The 21,348-nt window shown below is 44.2% G+C and overlaps 1 protein-coding gene across 1 annotated transcript; it reads right to left on the bottom strand.

Moving 5' to 3' along the window:
• Positions 1-35: 35 nt before the first annotated feature.
• LOC146036904 (sodium- and chloride-dependent neutral and basic amino acid transporter B(0+)-like) lies at positions 36-20,000 on the bottom strand. The gene is made up of 10 exons (XM_083160748.1): positions 19,835-20,000; positions 16,394-16,555; positions 15,683-15,803; positions 10,977-11,109; positions 9,297-9,437; positions 8,112-8,340; positions 7,246-7,371; positions 5,520-5,638; positions 1,987-2,086; positions 36-58 (listed from the first exon to the last, which is right to left on the bottom strand). The coding sequence occupies exons 1-10, from the start codon at positions 19,998-20,000 to the stop codon at positions 36-38; spliced, it is 1,320 nt and encodes a 439-aa protein (XP_083016874.1).
• Between the last annotated feature and the right edge of the window lie 1,348 nt (positions 20,001-21,348).

Below are 21,348 nucleotides of genomic sequence, written 5' to 3'. Positions count from 1 at the left end.
ATGCAGGAAATACAAACCCCCTAACATAACTTTATTTAATTACTGGTCCCAACCAATTCTGAGAAAATTACATAAATCAGAGAACAGCATTTCCCCAGCAGCCACTTTAGGACAAGGTGCTAGTTTCTCCAATGCCTGTTTATCACCAGGAAAATGTGAGCTGATTATTTTTATGGCACATGATTACCAATCTGATAAATTCTATGTTGTGCTTTTTTCCACATATTTCTGGATATGCACTTGAATATTTTATTATACATTCCTGTGTAGCCTAGGAAACATTTGGTGCCAGCCGGCAGACACCCAAACATTTACTTTTCTTACTTCATTATTTTCATTTTTCCTTTGTATACTGCACTATGGGCGGGAAGTTCTAACATCCGCTGCCCATTTTCGCCCCCCTTCGCCTGCCACCGCATTCTTAATAATGACATATGCTGTAACATATGTCATTATTAACGCAAGGGACAGCTCTTGCGATAAGAGCTGTCCCTTGCGATGCGGTGCCGGCACTGGACATCCAGGTCAGAGACCCGGGTGTCCGTCTGCGCATGTGCAGAGTGGCGGGGACGGCGGGGAAACATGCTGGGAGGGATCCGTGACGGATCCCTCACAGTAGCGCTGCGGTAAGAAGCCCATAGGCTTCAACAGGGAATCGCCAGCTTTTGCTGGCGATTCCTTCCGCAGTGCTGTGGAGCATACAGAAATGCGGTAAAAACCCGATAACGGGGTTTTTACCGCATTTCTGCTTTATTCTAGTAGAATTGGACGTATGCGTATTTCGGACAGGAACTGAGTGTTCTTAGCCCGAGCCTATCATACGGATCGCTCACACCGTCCAAATGCAGTAAAACGCCGACCGAACGGACGCAAGTGGAAGTTTCATGTGAACACCTCCCCCATCCTCGCCGACCATTGAATGATGGACCGAGTGGTCAGACAGCACCAAGTGCTCCGGACCACTCGGACATTATTCTGTATGGAAGCAGGGATATGGGTGGGCAGCTGACATCCGGGCTATGTCAGCTGTAGAGGGCATAGATGGCTATACCTGTGGCCATGCCCACCAGAACTGTAGCTCCGCCCCCTTTTTGGACCACCGGTCCCGATTAGAGACAGCCAAAAGTTGGGACAAATGCATTCATGATCACCTCTGTATCATGCCCCAGGCACTGTTGCTGCTATTTCCAGCCTTTAATAAATTGTGGTGATATGTCAATTAAGTTTATGGCTGCCTACATATTATTTAAGGTGCCGATAAATTTAAAATCCTTTTGAAGATTAGTGCCCCCCCTCCCCCCAGTCACTGATAATATTAGGTTGCAGTATAGACATCTGCTTATCTGTCTGCTAATACACAACACGTTTCCATAGTGTAGACATTGCACAGATAATATTAAGCTAACACAAACATGCAGATTTAAATTCATGTTCATGATATGTTTTATTTTATAATGAACTTTTTATGCCGTCACTCCTCTCCAGCCTCATCCTTCCTGGCAGCAGCAGAGTGGAGGCATCAGCACAGCGTCATGCGGGACATTAGCCGTTGCCATGGGACTCACTGCACTACTCCCCTGGCTACACAGGGATGGTTTCTGGTGGGAGGGAGAGGGCCCATCTCTCTAGGGTGCCCCCAAGGGCATTATCTGGCACTGGTCCTAACTATGCCAGCTCCCCTTCTCCTCAAACATGTGACATTATGAAAGCTGTGGGAGGTGCTACATGTTGCAGGGTGACATTCCAAGCACTCTGCCAGCCAAACGCAGGTGAAATGAGGCAGCACACTGGGTGTCACCAGCACTCGCATAGTTACTGCCCTGATATTGGTAGCGGCTCTGGCCAGGCAGCTCTACACAAGTCCTCCTCACTGCATCACAGCATCAGTAACATTGCTAGGCCACTATCAGGATTATGTCTGTATTTTCAGAGCTCAGGAATTGAGGACATGTAGGGCATGATTGTTACTTACTTGTAGGTACTTACCATATATCCAGATGACCGCCACTAATTCCAAAACTGCAGCAAATAGTAGTGCCCATCCCCCACAGAATGAGTCAATGAGATTTACCCAGTATATTCCCGCCTGCAGAGAGGGATAAAATATCAAACAAAGTTAGCTGTGACCACAGGGAGAGCACTGACATCATACCTCCCAACATTTACTTAATGTGTACAGTGGGATTTGGGACACTGGTGGGTTCCCAACTAAAAAGGCCTAGGCAGAAGGAACATGACCTCGGCAGTCAGCCTCTCTCCTATGTGCAGTGGAGTGGTGATCGCCCATAGGTGATCGCCCATAGACAATATGGCCACATCACCTCCCATTACCAGGGAAGAGCTATCGGCGCCCCTAAAGATGTGTCCTTTGTCTAATATCTGAAAATGACCGAGACTAAACATTTAAAGGAGAATATGGTATGCTAGTGATCTCAGAGTGATTCAGTTGCACTGGGTATCTCATGGTGTATGGTGTAAGCATATGAGGACAGAACTGTATGGCAGAACCCAGGGACATAGTGACTTGCTTTTTTATCTTAGCTTCCAAATCAGAATCAGGCCCATTATGGACTAAGCATACTGATAATACAACAATTATAATTAACTGTACAATTTAATATGGTATAAATAAATAAGGTTCTTCGCATGTTAGGCCAAAAATGGAGTTTGCAAGGTATTGCCCCTTCTTTATTGATTCTGCTTCAGGTCATGACTCCCTTTCTATATGTTTGGTCCTGCCTCCATCTCTCTATCTCATGGCATGCCTCCCTCTCTCTCTCCAATTTAGGTCATGTCTTCCTCTCTTTAACTCAGGTCATGCCTCCCTCTCTCCAATTTAGGTCATGTCTCCCTCTCTCTAACTCGGGTCATGTCTTCCTCTCTCTATCTATCTCTGGTCATACCTCCCTCTCTCTATCTCTGGTCATACCTCCCTCTCTCTATCTCTGGTCATGCCTCCCTCTCTCTATCTCTGGTCATGCCTCCCTCTCTCCAATTCAGGTTATGCCTCCCTCTCTCCAACTCAGGTCATGCCTCCCAGTGGTGATGCCTCCCTCTCTATAATGAAAGGTGCCCATACACAGAGCAATAACTGGATTGCATGGCATCTAGTTCAAATTGCATGCGATGGGTTGATTGAACTAGATGCAAGCAAATCATCGCACAACCCATCCCACCATGTATGGGCACCTTCAGGTCTTTCCCCCTTCTCTCTCTATGACTCTTTCCCCCTTTTTTCTATAGGGGTGTACCCATGCTTGACAAGTTTTCGATTCGATTTTGCTTATAGAAGGAAAATCAAATCTAAATTGAATTTTTTTTAAGACGCATTTGATTCATATTCAATTCGATGTGCCCTCCTGTTTTCACTATATTGATGCTTTCACATTGCCTAATGCTGCTTTCACATTGCCTAAATGTTTAAGACCCGGTGTTTCAAAACTGTATTTAAAATGGGGTCACTAAACCCCTTTCACATTGCAGGGGAAAACCGTTTAAAATAGCATTTAAGTACCATTCACATTTAACCCGTTTAACCCCCAAGAAACACGTTTCAAGCCACAGAAATAGAGCTGCTCACACTGCCAAAAAAATGTCTCTGACACGGGTATGACCCTGCTTTATAGCCGTTTAACAAATACCTGTATTTGTTAAATGGTTAAAGCACCCTGGAGCATTCACACTGGAGCTCTACCCATTTTAAAAGGCAAAAAAAAGGCAATTTACCGTTTAAGAGCTGCAGTGAGAAAGGGATATTGATGTTTTTCTAGTGAGTTATATCTTATTTGGGATTAGCAGGTTCAGATCTCTAAAATCTGAGCCCCCTGAACTTCACAATCCAAGGAGTGATCCGAGCCTGACTCGGGTTTCCAACCAGACTCGGATCCCAGAACAAGGCTAAAGTCATCATCCCGCTGTCGGTTTTGGATCCTATATAAATCCCCACTGATCAACGCCATCTCTAATCCAGGATAGGAGAGTGTGGGAGATGGACCTCTGTCTGTCTGTGGGTGGTGCCATCCAGTGGGTTCTTGCTGTGTCTGCTGCCTTACACCAGGGTGTACTGTCTGCTCTGTTCTATCAGTCCAGGGATGCCCTGTCTGCCATATAATTGTGTGCTACATGCCTGCCATATAACTGGGTGCTGCCACTGTCTGCCCTATAATTAGGTGCTGCCACTATCTGTCCTATAACTGGGTGCTGCCACTGTCTGTCCTATAAGGAGGTGCTGTCACTGTCTGCCTATAACTAGGTGCTACCACTGTCTGCCCTATAATTAGGTGCTGTCACTGTCATCCCTATAATGGAGTGCTATCGCTGTTTGCCTATAACTAGGTGCGGTCACTGACTGCCCTATAACTAGATGCTGTCACTGTCTACCTATAACTAGGTGTTGTCACTGACTGCCCTATAACTGGGTGCTGCCACTGTCTGCCCTATAATTAGGTGCTGTCACTGTCTGCCTATAACTAGGTGCTGTCACTGTCTGCCTATAACTAGGTGCTGCCATTATCTGCTCTATAATTCGGTACTGGCACTGTCTGCCCTATAACTGGGTGCTGCCACTGTCTGCCTATAATTAGGTGCTGTCACCATCTGCCCTATAACTGGGTGCTGCCACTGTCTGCCCTATAATTAGGTGCTGTCACTGTCTGCCTATAACTAGGTGCTGTAACTGTCTGCCTATAACTAGGTGCTATCACTGTCTGCCCTATAACGGAGTGCTGTCACTGTCTGCCTATAACTAGGTGCTATCACTGTCTGCCCTATAATGGAGTGCTGTCACTGTCTGCATATAACTAGGGGGATGCGGTCATTTGGTCTACTGCATTATGGTCGACAGTCATTAGGTCGAATCCATTAGGTCGACATGCTAAAAGGTCGACATGACTCTAGGTCGACATGGGAAAAGGTCGACATGATTCTAGTTCGAAAGGTCATTAGTTCGACAGGTCATTAGTTCGACAAGGTCATATTAGCGAGCGCAGCGAGCGATGCGAGGGGATGCAGTGCACTTTAAACTGTGTCCATGTCGACTGTGTTGACATTCAGGTAAAAAAACAGTGAAAAACCCCATGTCGACCTTGTGAATGTCGACATAGACAATGTCGAACTAATGACCTTGTCGAACTAATGACCTTTCGACCTAGAATCATGTCGACCTTTTCCCATGTCGACCTAGAGTCATGTCGACCTTTTAGCATGTCGACCTAATGGATTCGACCTAATGACTTTCGACCATAATGCAATAGACCAAATGATCCCAACCCTAACTAGGTGCTGTCACTGTCTGCCTATAACTAGGTGATGTCACTGTCTGCCTATAACTAGGTGCTGCCACTGTCTGCCCTATAACTGAGTGCTGCAAAAATACAAAAAAGTGTCCAATGTATACGCTTACATTTTATACAGTATTAGTAATTTTGGGATATTTAGTACCAAATGTTAACACTGCTGTAATAATCTATAATCAAAAAGGACAGTGACAAAACAGTATACAGTATATGCGTGCATTATACCTGAGTAACACATGGGAGTCCAAGTAAGAATAACACAGAACATATGGCGGCCGTAAGTGGAATCCTCATTTTTTTCATAAATTTTGGAAACACATCTTGTATTGTTGTAGTGAGAGTCTCTATAAAACACAAAATATATACACACAGTATATACATTACTACTGTTCTGGAAAAAATAGGTCCAGGAACTACGGGTCTGGGGGTGGATCGCTGAAGTAATAATAGAGAGAGGGGGAGATTCTCTAAACAAGGAATGCGGTAAAAACCCCGTTATCAGGTTTTTACCGCATTTTGGGATGCTCTAAGCATCCCCCGCCGGGTTAACGCGGCGGGGGGCATCGCCAGAAAAATCTGGCGATGCCCCATAGAAGCCAATGGGCTTCTACCGCATCCCACCGCCGCCCCGCAACAACCCCCCGCCGCCCCGCATCGCCCCCTCCCCCCTCACCTGTGTCCGGGCAGCACAGAGCTGTGTTGCCCGGACCTGTGACCTCCTCCCTGCACTGATCCTCTTCCGGGTGCAGGGAGGAGGAGAGCCCGGCGCAGCAGCAGCACCGGGTGTGTGAGGGAGGGGGGAGCCGCCAGGACCTGCTGGGACCCGGCGACTCTCACCGCAAAGGACAGCTCTTAACGCAAGAGCTGTCCTTTGCTATAATTATCGCATATGTTAGAACATATGCGATAATTATAAATGCGATGGGCGGAGAAGGGGGGCGGAGATTCTTAGAGAATCTCCCCCAGAATGAGATAGAGAGAGAGAGATAGAGAGAGAGAGATGTATATATTGTATTTAGGAATGAAGCCTTTAAAATAAAACTTATCGTATGGAAAGTACATTTTGGCCCAGAACAGGCAGGGGCGGAGCACGGACTCACTGCAAACGGCATCCCTGCTCTGTCTGCCGCCCGCCCGCTGCCTTTGTTCTGTGTCCTGACTGCTGCACCACCCGCCCGTGGCTCACACAATATCGGCTGTGTGAGTCACGGTCGGGCTGCGTCAGAGTCTGGATACACTCCCTCCATGGTTAATGTACCTGGTGTCCGTCCCGCTGCACACACGCCGCAGCATAAGAAAAAAACAAGATACATTGCTGGGGTGATGGGGGAAGGGTGTGGCGATCATCTGAGAGCATGCTACATTTACTACAAATGGGGGGGCGCGCAACATGCCCTTGCTCCGGGCACCGGCACTGTGCCAGCTAGAGAGCTGGTTCAGGAACCCAGTTCCTGATGATATCATATTTAATTAGAGGTTCATGAACAGAGTTCCTGCTGGTTTCTGCTGAAAAATGACACTGCATATATGTGAGTAACCGTACACGAAAAGTATGACATTTTACACATAAGCTGTTGTTAAGCATTTAAGGCTTGGTACAACCTGACTGACCAACTGGCTGAACAATCATCCCACTGAATCAGCAACCTATTCGATAAGCCATACTTGTCTTTATTTGCCCTGAGTTGAATGCTGACTGCCACTAAGAGAAGTAGGGCGGGGCTGCAAATGACTAAGCCCCTCTGCCAAAATGAAGTTGTACGCCGGTCCCTGGGGAGTGGGTGGCACTAAATGATAGAAATTTGCTGAATTTAGCCCCACCCACGCCAAACAGTACCACAATTCGCTGTATGATCTCCTCATCCTGCAGGAGATCTGGCCACTCTTCCCTACACAATAAACCAATATATTATCTTGCTGTAAACATTAGAAAATGGTCCAGGCAGCTTACCTATTAAGGCAAATTGTGAGTCAAGTCCTAAAGACAGCAGCATGCAGAAGAATAGAATAGACCAGAGCGGAGATATTGGCAGTTTTGCCAGGGCATCAGGATAGGCAATAAATGCCAGGCCAAATCCTGCAAAACAAAACTGTATAGTTATCAAGTAGTAGGAATTCAGTGCACAAAGACAGTATGTAATATTATTATTATTATTGTTGTCAAAATATAGTATATTAAATCGCATGAAGTTGAATAACAATTACATACACTTAGGGCCCGATTCAAAGATCGACGTTCTAGCTCAACCGCTATAGCGCAACCACTGCATCATTGTACCCAGCCCCTGTGCTAAATCTGCAACAGCATCAAGAGGTGTCTGTAGTAGAAAGATGCCCATGACCCACGGGAGCCTTTTGTTCAGCATGCACAGATAACATGGCCATCTCCCCCCCCCCCGTATTTTAGAGCACTTCCTGTCGCTGTCCCCATACATCGTCAGCATGTCAATCATGCTACAGCAATGTAAGCGGCATCACAGCCCCGGATTTGCAAACGTACAGTGTGGCTCTTGTATATACACAGATCCAAAAACATCAGAGATGTGCGTACATATCGGGTTAATTTACTTCTCTGAATTAGGTCAACAATGTCCAAATAGGTTACATTATGCTACAGTATTATTTCACTCCATATTGGGGGTATCCTGTATTTTTTTCTTCACAACTTTCACTTTCTTATTGGAACACTATTGCAACCTCGCACCCGATTACATTTTCCCCGATAGTGTCTACTGTGACGTACTGATTTTGCACTTTAGAACTTGATGCAATTTTTCAGATTTTGAAAATGACAACATCTATGACTATACACGTTACCTTCGTCCACCACATCGGAAACCTTCTTCCCCGATACCAAGGCCATGTGCCCAAGGATGGAGAAGATGGCAAATCCTGCAATGATGCTGGTCATGAAATTCACAATCGAGACAACAATGGAATCCCAGTAACAATTGTTCTGGAATTTATTGTAAGATGACAGCGCGATCAGTCCTCCCCAAGCTGTGTTTAGGGAATAAAATATTTGCGTAGCGGCGTCTCTCCAGACCTAGGAATGAAGTCACAAGAACAGCATTGCATTTACCACCATTAAATAAAATGACAACTAGAGTTGTACCTCAATTTTCAACCTCCTCCCACAAAAAAAACATAAAACTTAGGGATACATTTACTTAGATGGAAGATGTTGCCCATAGTAACCAATCAGAACCTACTTATTATTTATTTATTTACAGTAGAGTTACAGAAACAAGGTCCATTCATATCACCATAGTACAATAAAATATCTTTATTTAATATCTTTATATAATAGAATTGCATCCTGAAGACAATTAAATTACAACAGACTGAAACTAGGTGAAACATTTACTGTATTAGCACAGTGTGGTGTAGGACTAATGATGACAGTAGAGAACGAACCATCAGAAAAGGGGTGTGTCTGATTCTATGGTGGATGCTAAATGGCTGTGTCATTGGTTGGAGACCAGAAACATTGATCGCATTATCAGAATAATCATTTCAACTGATACTTTGCGGGCCAGAATCATTACATCTGTAGATACAGGGGCAGATGTATTATCCAGTGCTGATATTTATTTTCCTTTATCACCTGTTTACCGAGGCAAAGCATGAAGTACGACTAACGAGATGTATAACCATCTCATTTGCCATAAAAAACCCTCCTCTGGCGATCCTACTGCAGTTTATAAAAATGGGATTGCACGCTAAGACAGCTAATGACTTCCTATAAGAAGCCAGCTCCCTACTTATCTCAGCCTAGAGTGGCTCCCAATGGTACTGCCTTGTGTGTCTGTGACTGACAGGTAGGGCTTCCAAGAGAAAGTCACACCCAGTTACAGTGAATCCAGTGCCATCACGGATAGTGAGTTGGGTGGCCGATTATACCTGGGGGTTCTGCAGTCCTGCGGCCCATATATTAAATCTGCCACTGGCTGTAAACATAATAGTAATTACTTTTGTGTCTTATTGCAGTGAAATACTTACTTCTCCATTGCCGAGCTTTGTAATGTCTGATTGCTGACCAATATAATACTCAATGCCATTTTTTGCTCCTTCCAAAGTTGCTCCTCTGATAAGAAGGATGATTAGCACAGCATAAGGGAACAGCGCTGTGAAATATACCACCTAGAAGAGGAAATATTTATTATTGTACTTACAGTATGTATAAATCACATAACAGACTTGAGGCAGATGTACTAAGGTTCATATGTGATAAAATGTAGAGTGATAAACAGCCAGCCAATCAGCTCCTACCTGCCATGTCTCAGAATGTGCTTGAAAAATGGAGGCAGGAACTGATTGGCTGGCTGTTTATCACTCTCCATGTTATCACTTTTGAAGCTTAGTGCATTAGGCCCCAGGTAGAAAAATCTGCTAGCGCTGGGCATGTGCAGCAGCTCATTTCCACCCTTTATACTGCATACAGTGGCTGCTGGCCAAGCTGTGGGGAAAGGGGGGTTTCTGGGCAACTGGAAACCCCCCTGCATTTGCCTACATCAAGTGTTCACTACAGTGTTTCACCAACATAAAGAACCAGTATCAAAGCAACATAGAATACAAGTATTATTTCACACTTTTTAAAGATAATTTTTTGGGTATGGGTTATTGACCCATATTAGGTCAACATGCATTGAATCGTCCAGTGAAGGTTGACATGACTTAAGTCAACACATGAAATAGGTCAACATGGCTAAAGTCGACAGGGTTGGAAGGTCGACACAAACATTAGGTCCACAATGGAAAGGTCAACAGTCAAAAGGTGACCATGATTCTTCCCTTTTTTTTGTCCTGAATGTCAACATAGTCCAAATGGACACGGCCACAGTGTACGGCATCCACTCGAATAGCTCGCTGTGCTTGCCATGTTTCGGGCACACTATTTTATTCTCTTACTATGCCATATTGGCAGGGTCAGGTGAGTCGGGGTGGGGGCGCCCCGGTGCTGGGGGAGGGGGGGGTACCTGTCCTGCGGCGCTGTGTATTTAAAGCTGGCGGCGGCGGCAGAGAGGGGTCCCTGCAGTCAACGAGCGCTATCCGCCGGGCTATGCGGAAGCGCTTCTGTTGTGAAAACACTGGCCGCACGGCGCACGCTGATTGGCTGAATCTCAGCCAATCAGCGTGCGGACAGTGTTTTCACAACAGAAGCGCTTCCACATAGCCCAGCGGATAGCGCTCGTTATTTCTTATTGACTGCAGGGACCCCTCGCTGCCTCCGCCACCAGCTTTAAATACACAGCGCCGCAGGACAGGTACCCCCGCGGCACGGGGGCAAAATGCTGCCCTCCAGTGGCAGGCGCTCTATGCAAATGCCTAGATTTGCCTAGTGGTGGCACCGGCCCTGCATATTGGCTGGTAGGACAAGACATACCCTCTGTCGGCACATGTCGGGTAGAGAAAGACTTGCACAATATTTGGAAGGGTTTGTAATGCTATGGCTGATGCATGTATATTGCTATCTGTAAACCCTATTTTTGTCAAAAACATTGAATTCTTTCACAGATGTTCCAATTATGTATTGACATCACTCACGTAAAGTCATGTAGCAAAGTACATCATTAAGCCTGCTGGAATGTCTAAGTAAACATCAAGGTGAATAGTGTAGCTCTTCTGTTCAGGAATTAGAAAACGTAAGCACGTTACTGTGTAGGAGAAATACACATTTACCTTGCCAGACGACTGTATTCCTTTTAAAAGTGCCGCAACAGTTATAATCCACGCCAGTAGCAGGCAGAGGGCTAAGGGCCAAACTATCTGCCCTGTCTCATCCATTCCACCTGACCGCCTCAGAGCCACTTTACTGCAATGATGAAAACAATTTATTTGAAATGTGAATATGTATTTCCTGTTGATATGTGCTATTGGAGTGGAACTATAGGAGGACAACAATAGGCATCAGTTTAATATGAATATGGAATTCAGACCAACAATGCTCCTTAAACAGAGATGTAGGTTTAACTTTATTGCTATATACTGTTGCAGGAAAAAGTATGAGAACCCTGTGGAATTACCTGGATTTCTGCATAAATTGGTCTTAAAATGTGTTCTGATATTCAGCTAAATCACAACAATTGACAAACAGTCTGCTTAAACTAATACCACACAAAAATTATATGTTCTCATGTTTGTATTGAACACACCATGTAAACATTCACAGTGCAGGGTGGACAGAGTGAAGGGTGGATTTAATAACTGGTTGACCCTCCTTTGGCAGCAAAAACCTCAACCTGCACAATGGTCAGGAGGATTTTTGGACCATTCCTCTTTATAAAACTGTTCCAGTTTAGCAATATTCTCGGGATGTCTGGTGTGAATCGCTCTCTTGAGGTCATGCCACAGCATCTCAATCGGGTTGAAGTCAGGACTCTACAGAAGGTGTATTTTCTTCTGTTGAAGCCATTCTGTTGTGGATCTACTTCTGTGCTTTGAGTGATTGTCCTGTTGCATCACCCATCTTCTGTTGAGCTTCAATTGGTGGACAGATGGCCTTAAGTTCTCCTGCAAAACGTCTTGATAAACTTGGGAACTCATTTTTCTATTGATGATAGCAATCTCTCAGGCCCTTAAGCAGCAAAGCAGCCCCAAACCATGATGCCCCCTCCACCATACTTTACTGTTGGGATGAGGTTTTGATGTTGGTGTACTGTGCCTTTTTTTTTCTCCACACTTAGGCCCTTATTAGATCTGACTAAATAAGTCACTCATCTCCTCATTTATGTGATAACAGCCGCGCCGTGCAGATGACACAGTCAGCGCAGACTTCGAGACATTTACTGGACAGAAGTGACGCGTCCTGCCTGGTTTCCGGTGTCCTGGAACGCAGATTCTCAATGTCCTTGCGTTGCAGCTCATAGTGGTGGGGGAGGAAGTGGGGGTAATACTGTACAATCTATACATAAAGCTCACTGTGGTAAAGGCATAGTATCTACCTCCAGGCCAGCCTATCACTTTCATCTAGTTCAATAATATACAAACTTTAGACAGACACACATAGAACACAGAGTCAACCTTGGGGTACATCTACCCATAGGTCACTTAAGGTTGGTAGTGTAAGAGGGGAAAATTAAATTTTTACCCTCCCTGCTCCACTGATCGTACATACGATTAAAAAAAAAAAGACAATATAAAGAAGAAAAAAAATGGAAGACAATGAAACTTATTATTTCATTATATATGTGAACGAGTATGGTCCATCAGAGTCCATTTGTCAAAGAAACACGTTGAATGATGCATGTTCATTAAGCCCCTTGGGGGAGCATGTGTCAAGTTGTTGGATCCACTTGAGTTCCCATTGTTTCAAGAGTCTTTCACAATCTTTCACGATCCCCACCACGTACAGGAGCCGGTATTTGATCTATGATCATACTTTTTAAACTTGCAATGGAGTGTCCTTTCATCAAAAAATGACGAGCCACCGGTTTGTCTGAGCTTTTTTTCTCGAATGCTTCCCTGATAGAACGCCTGTGGTTGGCCATTCTTTCGCGAAATGTTCTTGTCGTGAAACCAATATAATAAAGGCCTCTAACCAAGTTCTCCAGTTTTTCTATAAATCGTGACGTCTAAAAAGTTCATTTCGTTGGCATCTACATGAAATGTAAATCTAAATGGAGAGTCCAGTAGGTTAAGATACTGGATCATATCTGTGAGTTCCGCCAGAGTACCAATCCACATAATAAAAACATCATCGAAATATAATTTGTGATACATGCATGAAATCTGGACAAAATAAATTTATGTTCATAGTAGTGCATAAACAAATTTGCGTACTCGGGCGCAAGGTTGGACCCCATGGCTGTACCCCGATTCTGGAAGTAAAAACTTCCACCATAGCTGAAATGGTTCTTACTTAGAACCAGTGTAGCAAGTTCAAGAAGGAATTCGACCGGGGGGCAGCCATGGGGATCCTCACCCAATGCATTTCTCATGGACATCAGTCCGCCTTCATGGGGTATCACCATGTATAACGATGATACATCTAGTGATACAAGCAGTACATCATCAGGAATGGAACCCAATGCCTTGATTTTATTTAAAAAATCGGGTGTATCCTGTATATAGCTGTCCATCCTTCTGACACACGGCTGGAGAAACGTGTCAACAAAAACTGCCAAAGGCTGCAAGACTGAACCGATGGCTGAACCGATGAGTGCCGGAGGTGCACTCATCGATTTGTGCACCTTCAGGAGCATGTATAATATCGGACATATAAGGGCATCTACAGTTAGATATTTAAAGATCTTGTCATCAATCCACCGATTATTTAGGGCACAACTGAGTCTGTCGTCCACAATCTTTTTGACATCATACATGGGATTCCTCCCAACTTTTGTATAAGTACTTTGGTTAGATAGTTGAGATAGAACCTCAGCTTTATAAGCGGTCCAGTCCTGCACCACGACTGAACCGCCTTTATCCGCTTGGCGGATGACTATCTGATCGTTCTTTTTGAGGCTGTTTAGGGCTTCCCTTTGTGCTCTAGAGAGGTTGTCATATTTCTTAGTGGATTTAGACCCCTGCATATCACATTTTATTTGTCTTAGGAAGGTCTTGATACTAGGTTTCTGTGAGGGGGGGGTCGAATGTTTGGACAGGGTGGACATGGTCTCTCTGTTTGCTTCTGAATCACTAAAAAATTCTCTTAATCGTAGTTTCCTACCGAACTTATAATTGTCTACTGACCAATTAAAATAGTCGAAGTTAACTGTCGGCACAAATGCAAGACCAAGGCCCAGCACTTCTAGTTCGGCGGTACTCAGAGCATAACTAGAGAGATTAAATACAACTCCCGTATCTAGTATCTCCCTCCTCTTTTTGATGTTGTTTTTCCTCCCGCCCCTCCTCGTTCGGCGGCACGTGCTGGTCGAGGCGGGCGGTCTGCGGTGTGAGATGTCCCTGTAGCTAAAGAAGAACCACTGGGGGTCACATCAGTTTCAGAATTTGACTGGGAAGAGCTGTCAAGACCTCTATTCTGTTTAAATCTAAACGATGCCTGTTGGCGTCGATTGTGTGGATTCCTATTGTCGCATTTTAACCATCTATAGACTTGATGATTTGTATAATCCGCATTAACTGTAGCCAGTTTCTTGCATTTAAAAGCTATTAGGTCTCGTTGGTATGTGGCAATCTGGTCTGACAGCTTACCCAGCCAATTTTCAGATTTTTCTTTCGCCAGTGAGTCCAAGTACCGTGTATTGAACTTACTGATGTCCTGTCTGGACATATATATATATATATATATATATATATACACACACACACATTTATATACATTTTTATATATATATATATATATATATATATATATATATATATATATATATATCTCAAAAGGAGCAGGTAACCTGCTGAGTTTCATTGTAAATCATTGCAGCACGGTGCCTCCCATTCTCAATGCTTCTAACTGCCTGTGGCTCCCCTCAGCCTGTCATCTCCAGTTCTGCCCTTAGGGCCAGATGTATCAAGCTTCAAAAGTGATAAAATGGAGAGTGATAAATATACAGCCAATCAGCTCGTAACTGCCATGTTACAGGCTGTGTTTGAAAAATGACAGGTAAGAGCTGATTGGCTGTTTGTTTATCACTCTCCACTATATCACTTTTTGAAGCTTGATACATCTGGCCCTTAGACAGCACTTCTAATTGCGGTAAAATGTTGCTAGTGAGCTGGGCCTAAGTGGGCGGAGCTACAATCGATTGCGACCCAGGACCAGCAAAAAAAAAAAACATTTGGCTCATCAGGGGGGTTTCTGGGTACTCAGAACCCCCCCCCATCCCCCCCCCCTTCCTGGGTGCGCTACTGATTTATAGGTACTGGCTGAGTTTCCCATATTGCCAATTCTGACAGCACTGGAGTGTACTCCTCTCTAACATACCCCTCTTGCATAATATAGTCTACATAAATTATATATCATGTATTTTACATTTTTTTCCCATATGATTTAAACTCAAATTCTAGTTCATTCTTTCTGACAAAATCCTTTTTAAATGGACAAAACCATGTGCACTGCAGGGGGGCAGATGTAAAATGTGCAAAGAGAATTAGATTTCAGTGAGTTATTTTGTTTCTATGCAGGGTAAATACTGGCTGCTTTATTTTTACACTGCAAGTTAGATCTCACTTTGAAGTAAAACCCCACCTAAATCTAATTCTCTCTGCAGTAACATCTGCCCCACCTGCAGTGCACATGGTTTTGTCCATCTAAAGGAGCCCATACACGCTGCGATCGCGGCGGCTCCGTTTTGTACTTTGAGATGCGCGCTCCCGCGCATCTCATCGTACAGTACAAAAAGTATGTGCTGAAAGAGTGAACCAGAATAACCCCCATAGTTAGCAAGCCAAACACTCTCCATTTTCCGGATAACCATCATACTTACTCCCAATACTGTTTGCTTGGTAGTTCTGTAGTGTTGTCACTGAAGCAGGTGAGATTGTGTTCGGTCACCCATGACACATTCATTGTTACTGTAGCGTTATCCACTGTTACATTGCATAAACCTGGAAAAGGCGGTTGACTTGTTTCAATAAATTATTATAATACATTTATTTACATTAACAGATGGAATCTAATTGAAATGAATATTATATGTACAGTACAATATGTGCTACAACTACAGTTGCTTTTACAGTGTTACAAACAATACAGTAGGTAACCCAGGTTGTAGGCAGCTTGTTGACAATCACAATGTTGACAACATAATGTGAAATGTCATAATGTTGACATGGATGATTAGAAAGGCGAAGAGGTAGAAGAAGGGACAAAAAATTATAGACAAGCATAGTGACAAATGAGGTGACATAAGTCATTATTTTGTACTCTCTTGTTGAAGGAGGATGGATGCAGGCTTGTCCAACCTGCGGCCCTCTAGCTGTTGTGAAACTACACATCCCATCATGCCTTGCCACAGTTTTGCTATTAGGGAATGCTAACACTATCGCAAGGCATGCTGAGATGTGTAGTTTCACAACAGCTGGAGGGCCGCAGGTTGGACAAGCCTGGATTAGGGCATATTTTGCATTAGACAGATGTATACATGTAATACTGATGGCTTATATGGTGCTACCTGCTACCATCTACTCCTACTTACCACTTAATCCGCTTTGACAATTACTATCTGCCCATTCAAAGCAGTCAGACCAGGGCAGGTAACTCCGAAATGATGCAAATAAATAGAACAGACTGTAGGCAATAATCACATTGTAGTAAATAGATACTAGAGTTGATATAAGCACCATAGTAACACCAACACCTGGAATAGAAAAACAAATGACAATATTACATCAACAATATCACACTGAGGGCCTGATTCATTAAGGCTTGCTAAGGAGCAGTTGTTCACTGCTTAGCGAGCCCCTTAGCACATGCAGTTCGAATGATTTATTTCTGCCGGTGTCTACCGAAGAGGGGGCGGGCACTAACGTCATGTGACATCTGCTGCCCACCCCCAGCAAGTGTCATCCCACCTGCGTTCCCAGGGGAATACACAGCGTTTTCATGAGGACGCACATAAAACAATGGTCATTCCCCTGCCCCAGCCCTGTTTCCGCCCCCGGGCCTCCCTCCTTGCAATGAATGGCCCGCGAGTGTGTAAGTCACCGAGTGATCCTGAATTGGCCCCTGAATATGAATGTAATGCTACAGTAGCTATGGTCCTTGTAGTAGCTGCAGCATAATGAGAAACATCTACAGTACATTGACTAAGATAGGACTAAGATGGCAGTTCTATTGAAGATGGGATGTTTCTATGGGCAACCAATCAGATTCTATCTATTATCTTCTAGAATGTGCTAAATAAATAAGAAGTTGTTTCTGATTGGTTGCTCAAAGCAACATCCCTTGTGAAATATAACTTACATTTTAGTAAATTCCCCCCCTTGTGTTTCATCCCATATACCTTGACCACTTCTGATTACACTTTTTTTTGTAGCAACCATTAAATATACAGTATGCTTCATTTTGAATTTGTGCCTTTCCACCATTTATTTGTATAAAAATTATATATAGCTGAATTGCTTATTTTGCTGCATTAAATCCATCACTAGCATCTGGCATTTGATACAACTGTATCTAGGTAGCAGGTTTTTGATGGAATGGGATTATTGCATAGACAGTAACTAGGTCGACAAGACAGAAAGTCGACATGACAGAAGGTCGACATGCATTAATGTCGACATGCCTACATATCGAGATGACTGAAGGTTGACATGGGTTAGGTCGACAGGTCATTGGGTCAACACAAGCATTAGGTCAACATTGGGAAAGTCGATAGTCAAAATGTCAACATGGTTTTTTTCACTGAAACGTTACGTAACACCGCTGCGCTCGCCGTGCTCGGCACACTATTTTATTCTCCTGCCATTCCCTAGTGGATGGTAGGGCATGAAATACCATCCAGGATTGCACAAAGGGAGGGAGAAGAGTAACTCCAAAGCATAGGAAGGCTTGTTACTAATTTGCACCATAAATAACTTGTAGACAATGGACCATATCACTGCAAGAGAACCATTTGACACATAAGGAACTGTGAGGAATCTAATTCAGGACTATCATCTCCACAGCAAGAAACTGGTCCTTCATTTACATGGGCCAGCAGTTTTGTAGGATATCTGCCTCTATTCACATAATAAGAGGCTTCTCAGCATCTTGCCTTTATAATTACAGTGTTTTGGGCCCTTGTGATCTTCTGTGCGCTCTATGTTCAGGTATACACGGAATCATTTGAACGGAAGTGGCTCTGGTTATCTACGTCTGCCACCTGACCATCGGATATGTCTTAATTTTGACCCTATTAACGTCCAAGCTTGGGACCAGATACTGAAAACTGATGCCCTGAGAACTAATCAGTTGGAATCAGAAAAAGTGAGGAACCACCCCCAGAATCTCCTGAAAGGAAGTATTTTATTCGATTATCCATTTTCCATCACACTTGGGCCCTTATTCTGATTGAGTCGGACGGCTGCATGTTTGGTCGGACGGCCGATGTATTGTGTTTGCGCATGTGCAGAGGCGTTTCTGTGCGAACGCCTCGCACATCCGAACACGGCATGAATTCTGTGCAGAAAAGGATCAAAAGGTCCCATCTGAGCAAGGGGTGCAGAGGGGCGTGAAGGACTGTTTGGGCTCATTACCATATGCATACGCCCCGCGTTTCATGGGCGTTTCCTTGAGAACACTGGGCGTGCGTATTGTTATCTGGCCGTGACGCACATGTGGGGGGCGGAAAGCTGACATAGCCGGATTCCAGCTGCCCGCCCATATCCCTGCTTTCACACGGAAAAATGTCAGAGTGGTCCGGAGCACTCGGGGCTGCCTGACCGCTCGGTCCATCATTCGATGGTCGGCGACCATCGGAGAATGGGGGAGGGTCCCACATATGGGGGGTGTTCACATGAAACACCCACTCGCAGTCCGTTCACTCGGCGTCTTACCACATTAAGACGGTCTGTGCGATCCGTATGGTAGGCGGGGCTAAGAACACTCAGTGGCCGTCCAAAATACGCATCCAACCGAGTCAACTAGAATATGGGCCTTGGTGTCCACACAAGGGAGGCGCAAAGCCTGGTCTACCATCCCCTCTCTTTTTTTGCCATAGTTTTTGGGGTCTTAAAGGTTAGACATTGCGGTTCACCTACAAGCAGCCCCTTTAGGAGCGCCTGATTAATACCTAACACCATACAAAACAACCTAATGACCTGTCGACCTAACCCATTTCCCGCTTCAGTTATGTCAACCTTCATGCATGTCAACATTCATGCATGTCGACCTAGTGGTGTGGACATAATGCTTTTCGACCTAGTTACTGGAGACCTAGTGACCGTATCCCATTTGTGATATACATTTGCATCCAGTGACAGTAAATGCTGCTAAATATAGGCCTAGAAATTACAGTCATCTGAATTAGGCAATGTATTCTACAGCACACCAAAGTGTGTTGACCTCATTCTTGATTGTGTGATAGCTCTATTTATGTGTGGTTATTTAGTCCATGAGACTTATTGCATAGATGTCATTGGCATCAATTTGTGCAAGCAGGTATTTAGAAGTGGTGATGTTACCCATCACCACTTTATCATTTATCTAGGAACTTCTAGCAGATAATAGGTAGAATCTGATTGGTTGTGATGGACAACATATCCACTTTAAAAAACAAAACACTTTTTAGTAAATGTATCACTGGGAGTACAAAGCCAGGGCTAGCAACACATACAGCAATGCTGGAGTTTGGTTGTTCTCTCTTTGGGAATAATAAAGTTCTATTTTGATAAAGCCTCTCTTAGCAGTGAAACTGGTCAAATGCATGATTCCCTGACCCTTGTTTAATGTCCTTGATACCCCATCAGGGGGATTGCCCAAATACATGTGGGGATGTTAGTAATTATGGGGGTGGGGGCATTAGTAAGAAACACATAATAATATGATACTACCTGGGAGAGGGACCTGGAAAGGTCACCACTCTGTGGCCAGGCCATCCCTAGGTACTACTCCCTCCTCTCCCCAAGAGAGAGATAGATGGATGGGGACCTGGGACTTCCACAGCGGCCTTCCATGGCATCTTCTAAGCTCTTCATCTGTTGAGCAGCGGCCTTTAAGCTCTTTTGCATGGTCGCCACCAATCCAGGACTTACATGGTGTCTTCTGAGCTCTTCATCCGGTGAGCGACGGTCTTTAAGCTCTTTTGCATGGCCACCACCCATCCAGGACTTCCACCGTGTCTTCTGAACTCTTCACCCGTTGAGCTCCAGCCTTTAAGCTTATTTGCATGGCAGTTTATTGGCACCTCTACAGTACATGAGCCTCAACATGTGCTAGGGACAAGTGTGTGTATGGGTGCAGGACATCATATCATACAGTATAATAGGTTCCATCCTTTCCCTGCCATAGCTCTGCTGTGTGGCCTGTCCTGTGCTTATAGCCACAGTATTATGGTAAATGTCACAATTCACCATTGATATAGATTCCAGCATAACACATAAGCATGGGAAATGTCCTTAAGTGCCTGCAATGGGTTATGTTGTAACATGATGCTTGTGTTACAGTTTTATGATGATGGGCATATGAGGATAATTATGAATTTCATGAACTTGTTGATCCAGTCTGTTAAGGTTTCTCAATAAGAAGATTAGCATTGTTAACCTAATATTGTCACTGTAACCATCTCTGAGATGCTAGATTTGTAAGATTTATAAGGTTATATGCACTTTGGTAGAAGGCAGCATGACACAAGATAGGACACGTATATGTCTCAGTGGTCGGCAGTACAACAGCGATACAGTACTAACAAGCGAAATACATTTTCGAGTACCATTTAAAAAATAAAATGAAATATCTGATTGGTTATTTTTGGGAACTCCATATTATATATATTGATTTTGTGGTGGAGCAGCCAATGAAAAGGTGTGACAAGGAGTGTCACTGTGGCTTGTATGATGAGTTGTTTATGATGTTTTGGCCCCCAGGAATTCAATCCGCCATCACTACATGTATTGTATAGCCACTGGCCCCAGGGATTTAAACAGTGAATAGTAGAAACAGAGCGAGGTAGTACTTAAGCATGAAATGTCGCTTAGACCCCGCAGTCCAGTTGAGAAAATAAGACTTCGATAGGAGGATCATTACGTTTAGGGAAAGTGGTCAGTATACTGGTGGTCAGGATCCTGATGGTCAAAATCCCAACACCAGAATCCCCCCCACCGTGATCCCCTGCACAGCTGGAGCTCCTGCTATCACGTCGAAATGCGTTGAGCCTATTCTTGTTCCAGCATTGCCATTACTCAATATACCAGACTCTCATCCGGACCAGTGCCTATCTCTCCAACTTGGATCAGTCAGGTATTCATATACCTAAAGACTGCCAACAACCTTCTTCTGAGTCAATTCAGGATCCACACTGGGCATTATTCCGGTACTTGTTCAATCCTATTCCACTCCGTTTCAAGGAGATCACATTACCCCAACCTTCAAGTCTGGTAAATATATACCACATTGGTAATACCAAAACAGTTCTTACTTCCAAAAAGGAGCCATTTCACAAAGCTGGAACAT

Source organism: Crinia signifera, chromosome 9 (assembly GCF_055691185.1).
Source record: "Crinia signifera chromosome 9, ASM5569118v1, whole genome shotgun sequence".
Classification (NCBI taxonomy): domain Eukaryota; kingdom Metazoa; phylum Chordata; class Amphibia; order Anura; family Myobatrachidae; genus Crinia; species Crinia signifera.
The sequence above is the reverse complement of the archived record's forward strand: the minus strand, read 5'-3'. Positions and strand labels throughout refer to the sequence as shown.